This window comes from Pundamilia nyererei, unplaced genomic scaffold (genome assembly GCF_000239375.1).
Source record: "Pundamilia nyererei isolate P.nyererei 1_Seehausen unplaced genomic scaffold, PunNye1.0 scaffold00096, whole genome shotgun sequence".
NCBI classification, from domain to species: Eukaryota; Metazoa; Chordata; class Actinopteri; order Cichliformes; family Cichlidae; genus Pundamilia; species Pundamilia nyererei.
Window position 1 is genome coordinate 1,407,260 of NW_005187497.1, and position 4,720 is coordinate 1,411,979.

Consider the following 4,720-nt stretch of genomic DNA (forward strand, 5'->3'; position numbering starts at 1 on the left):
ACAGCTGGAAGGAATAGTGGATTAAAATACCAGGATCAGAGTCATCTTCAAGCCTGATGAAGGACACAAGCCATCTGTTGGTCAAGTAAAACAGTTGTTCTACATACGACCAGTGTTGTTGGAGTTTTGACTTTTCCAACTAGTCACCATCAGCTTGCAACCATTGGAGAGCTGGTCAAACTTGGAATTACTTTGGTTTTAACAACTATGAAACCTGTAGGCCAACAGACCTAAAGAGCCCCTCCTCATGCAGCCTCTAAATTAACAAAGTTCAAAGACCAGAGTTCTTATTCTTTCACTTAGTCACAGCCACAAAAGACCCAAATTCAACTCTAACTGCCCAGTTCCTTCTAACATGAGTCTTAGACAATTAAAGTTCATGACACAACATGGCCTATTAAACAAAACAGAAGTTCTCACTTCAGCATCATTAAAATCCAGCCACACATGTTTAAACATGCTATCCATGCAAGTTTAAAGTATCTTAGAACTTGAAGTGATTGAACAAAATTGTCTGAAATTACCTTAATCAAGACTACAAACTCTCTCAGCTGAATACAAAGGAGCATTTGCTAAAAAGCAAGTTCTTAAGCAGCGACTTTGTATGGTTAATGCCTATTTGCTGGATGGCTTGTGTTTATTTCCAACTTTAAAAACCAAAAGGATATTTTGCCAAGTGGTGCTGAAAACACAGAACTGTAAGTATGCACTGATTTCAATACGAGTATCAAAACAAAGCGTAAACACTAAGAATAAGACAATTTAATCAGGTAGCAGCATTAAACTGTCATGTTTTAGAACTGCACTAACCGCACTGAACTCGGTGACCGCTCACATACAGTAAATGTTCACTGCTCGTGTCCTACTTTGAGCTACACAAACCCACTTGTTCTGAGGGTCAGCCATAAAGCCTGACCTCATCACCAGCTGCAGACACTACTGTTGGTGGTAATGGAAAGCGAGGAGGGGAGATATGCTTTCTCTGCCATCGGTCTCTCTGTCTCTTTGTTTGTGCTTTGGCGGTGTGACGTGTTGCCGGAGGGGAGGAGGAAGAGGGATGGACAGTCACAGAGGAGTGCTGTGAAATCCAGACTTTGGTTAATGAACAGAGGAGAACTGCCAAGTCACTGGGATGAGTTCACCTTATCTCATAATCACTCTCTCTTCTCCCCCCAACTTCTGTCTCCATTCGGCATCCACATATTTATCTTCTTTTGTCTCCGTCCTTCTGTTGCTCTGTCTTTCTTTCCCTTGTTATTTGTTGCATCGTGGTCTGTTACCCTTGTTTAAGTCTTTTTCTCTTTACCTGCCTTGCTTTATGCTTATGTTCTTTCTTTTTTCTCCTTTGTCCTGCTCCTCTTCATCCTGCATGCCATGAATCTCTGCACATTTGCAGCCTCTGGGATAAGAACAACAACCCGGAGCCCTGGAGCAAGCTCAACCCAACCTACCAATACAAGGTGACTATAATCCCATCACACACCAAGACCACATTTGCACCAATCATGCCAGAATAGTAATCTAGACAAGAATGGCATTGTTTCACTCATTCACTGAAAATCTCACATTTATCATCAGCTTAAAAATGACCAAAATAGATTCTGACAAATCAGTTCTGGCAAAATGTCAAATACATGACGCTGCTTCCTGGCTTTCTTCACATCTGCTCAAACAAAGGAAAACAAAGTGTCTCTCAAAAACAAATTAAAGCAGATGGAACCAGGAGCTTTTAGTGGTTGGTAATAATTTGCCTTACCTCTGAACAAGGCCAGAGCTCCAAACAAACTAAAGAAAATATAAACAAAACTGACCCAAAATAAAGCAGAAAAACAGCCACTTGACAGGACCCACTAAAGAACATTTGGATGATATTTTTCAGAGAAAAAGAGTGTTTTCTTGGGGCTTGAAGGCTGCGTTGCACGCTAGTGGAATGAAAGTCCCTGCAGACAAAAGGTCAGGACATGGCATGTTTAATTCTCGATAGGAAGGCAAAGGTCTCGCATCGAAATTCTACTGAAGTCCAAACAATGATCATAATGAGGAGGGTGAAGTGAGAAGGGACGAGGGGGGAGGTGAGGGTTTTAGTGGCAGACCAATCAAGAAAAATACATGTGGAGAAAATAATCACTGCCAGTGATTTCACGGCTGGAGGTCTGAGAATCGTGCAGGACACACACATGCACTCGCACAGTATTTGTTATCCATGGCATATGCAAACTAAGGGTCGACCGATTAGTTTTATCAGGGCCAACGCCAGTAGCAGTTAACCTGTTAGCAGTCGGACGTACCGCCCACGGTACATTGGATGGTTTAGGGGACTAATTGGACTGCTAAGGGGTTAATAATCCAGAGAATGATAACTGATATTTGGAATTTAAATCAATTTGCAGTGAATGAACATTTCGGTGTTCGGTGAACAACACAAAATTTTATTGGTATTTACAGTAAAAACTGCAAACTTTTTTATTCTGGACGAAGTTGTTAAGAATGGATTATGTTGCCAAAACTGTTTATTTTATCTGAGGAAAAGGTCTCGCTGCAAAGTCTATTTTATAGTTTTCTTATACTACATTAGCCACGTTTGCCAGATCATGCAGAGACAAAAAGGCTGTGCAGGATGTGTATGAGCAAAGAAAGATAGTGGTGAGATATGTGGTAGTGACAGATGGCTTCACATCAGGAATTAGGGGGTGGGATTACATCAGGTACTGGCTCTTAGCTCATTTTTGTTTGCAGTGGTGATGGACAGGTTGACAGATGAGGTCAGGTCGGAGTTCCCATGAACTATGATGTTTACAGATGACCTCATGATTGTAGTGAGGGTAGGGAGCAGCTGGAAGAGAGTCTGGAGACATGAAGGTATGCGCTGGAAACAAGAGGAATTAAAGTCAGAAGATGCAAGATAGAATATGTGTGAGAATGAGAAGGAAACAGGTGTAACACTGAAAATGCAAGGAGCAGAGGTAGTGAAGGTGCATGAGTTTAAATACCTGTGGTCAACCATCCAAAGCAAGGGACAGCAGACGAGAGGTGAAGAAGAGAGTGCAGATGGGGTGGAGTGGGTGAAGAAGAGCATAAGGCTGGGATTTGGTACAGAAGGACAGCAGAAGTGAAAGGCAAGGTTTGGCGATGGAGATGGAGGAACTAACAAAGAGACAGGAGACCAAACTGGAGATGGGAGGTTTGACAAGATTAGGCGTGAGCACATCAGAAGGACAGGATGAGTGGTTTGGAGACAAAAATTAGAGAGGCAAGGCTGAGATGGTTTGAACATGCAGAGAGGTGATGGTGGGTATATTAGACAAAGGATATTGAAGACGGAGCTTCGAGTCAGGAGAAAAAGAAAGACCACAGAGAAGATTGAAGATCCATGGATGTAATGAAGAGCACAGGATTGGTGTGACAGAGGAGGATGCTAAAGATGTTGTGAGATGGAGGCAGATGCTTCACTGTAGCAAACCCTAAAGGAAGCAGTCGAAAGTAGAAGAAAAATCCAAGCAACAATGACAGCGTTGGGGTGCATGTAGCCCATGAACGAAAGTCAAGGGAGTTTCACACCCTTAATTTAAAAAAATAAAATAACAACAAAACAAACATATCCGCTACCTTTCCCTTGAAACAATGTTCTGATCACTCACCAGAACTGCTTCACAGAGCTTATCTGTGAAGTAACCTGCAGTGCTCATTGGTTACACAGCACTCTGATTGGACAGTGGAATGGAGAGACATGTTTCTCAAGAGCACAGATTGGCTGTGATATACACCACCTCTCAAAGAACCATGCCTTTAAGTTGATTTATTTTATGTGGAACTCGGCTTAAAAACTTAAAGCAAAATGATTTGGCCAGGGCAATAATCTGCCAACCCCTACAGCAAACTGTTGTCCTAAAAGCATCAGTGGGATGAAAATATAAGAAAAAAAATAGACAGAGGTCACAGTACATGGTAGTGTTTGTTTATACTAGAGGGCGAGAAGTTCTAGGCTTTTTTTGGTTTTTATATCCCCCTCTTTTTTTGTAAAATGCTATCCTAAAGACGACACTGATGAATTTAATTTAAGCAAAACAGATTTAAATGTATTCCTCCTTCCTTCCGCAGTTTGTAGCCATCAACACAGACTACAAGAACCTGAAGAAAGAGGGACCTGACTTCTAAAGGTCCTCCAGGCAACTCCAGGGGCACCAAGTTTAGCAGGACCTCCTGCTGTTATCTCACTGATGTGAAACTTCTTTCTGATGCTCTCTAATATACATTGTGAACAAAAATAAATAAAGATCACATGAGACAGATGACTGGATTTTTAGTGTTGTCATAAAAAGTGTTGGTTTATCCAACTGACATACACAGCATTAAAAAAAAATCTTTCAGTGGACTTTAAATATAAACATTAAGTTTTTTATTCTTAAACGGCTTAAATAATAAGCACGAATCAATCTGTGATAGTTTTATCATTTTTCTTTCTTGTAAGGGCACTTTAACTAGGAGGTCAAAGGTCAGGGTCTTACTCTGAAATTCATCTCTGAGGCTGGAAGTGATCCAGCCTATTTTCTTAAAGCTGCACACACATTTGCAATGTTGATATGTGCAGCTTCAAGACTTTTCACCCTACTCTGCATTACAACATAAACATGCTTGAGACATAAACAATTAAGCAAATGTGTGTTTCATGCCTTCTAACCTTTCTAACACACTAACTTAATGATGTGATATAAAGTAAAGT

At 41.0% G+C, this 4,720-nt stretch overlaps 1 protein-coding gene across 1 annotated transcript in view; it reads left to right on the plus strand.

Moving 5' to 3' along the window:
* LOC102194160 (cytochrome c oxidase subunit NDUFA4) overlaps window positions 1–4,289 on the plus strand; it is an 8,835-nt gene extending 4,546 nt beyond the window's left edge. Inside the window, exons 3-4 of the mRNA XM_005740030.1 lie at window positions 1,397–1,460; window positions 4,099–4,289. Coding sequence (XP_005740087.1) covers window positions 1,397–1,460; window positions 4,099–4,155 — 121 coding nt within the window. The 3' untranslated portion in view covers window positions 4,156–4,289. The remainder of the gene's footprint in view (window positions 1–1,396; window positions 1,461–4,098) is intronic.
* Window positions 4,290–4,720: the final 431 nt, after the last annotated feature.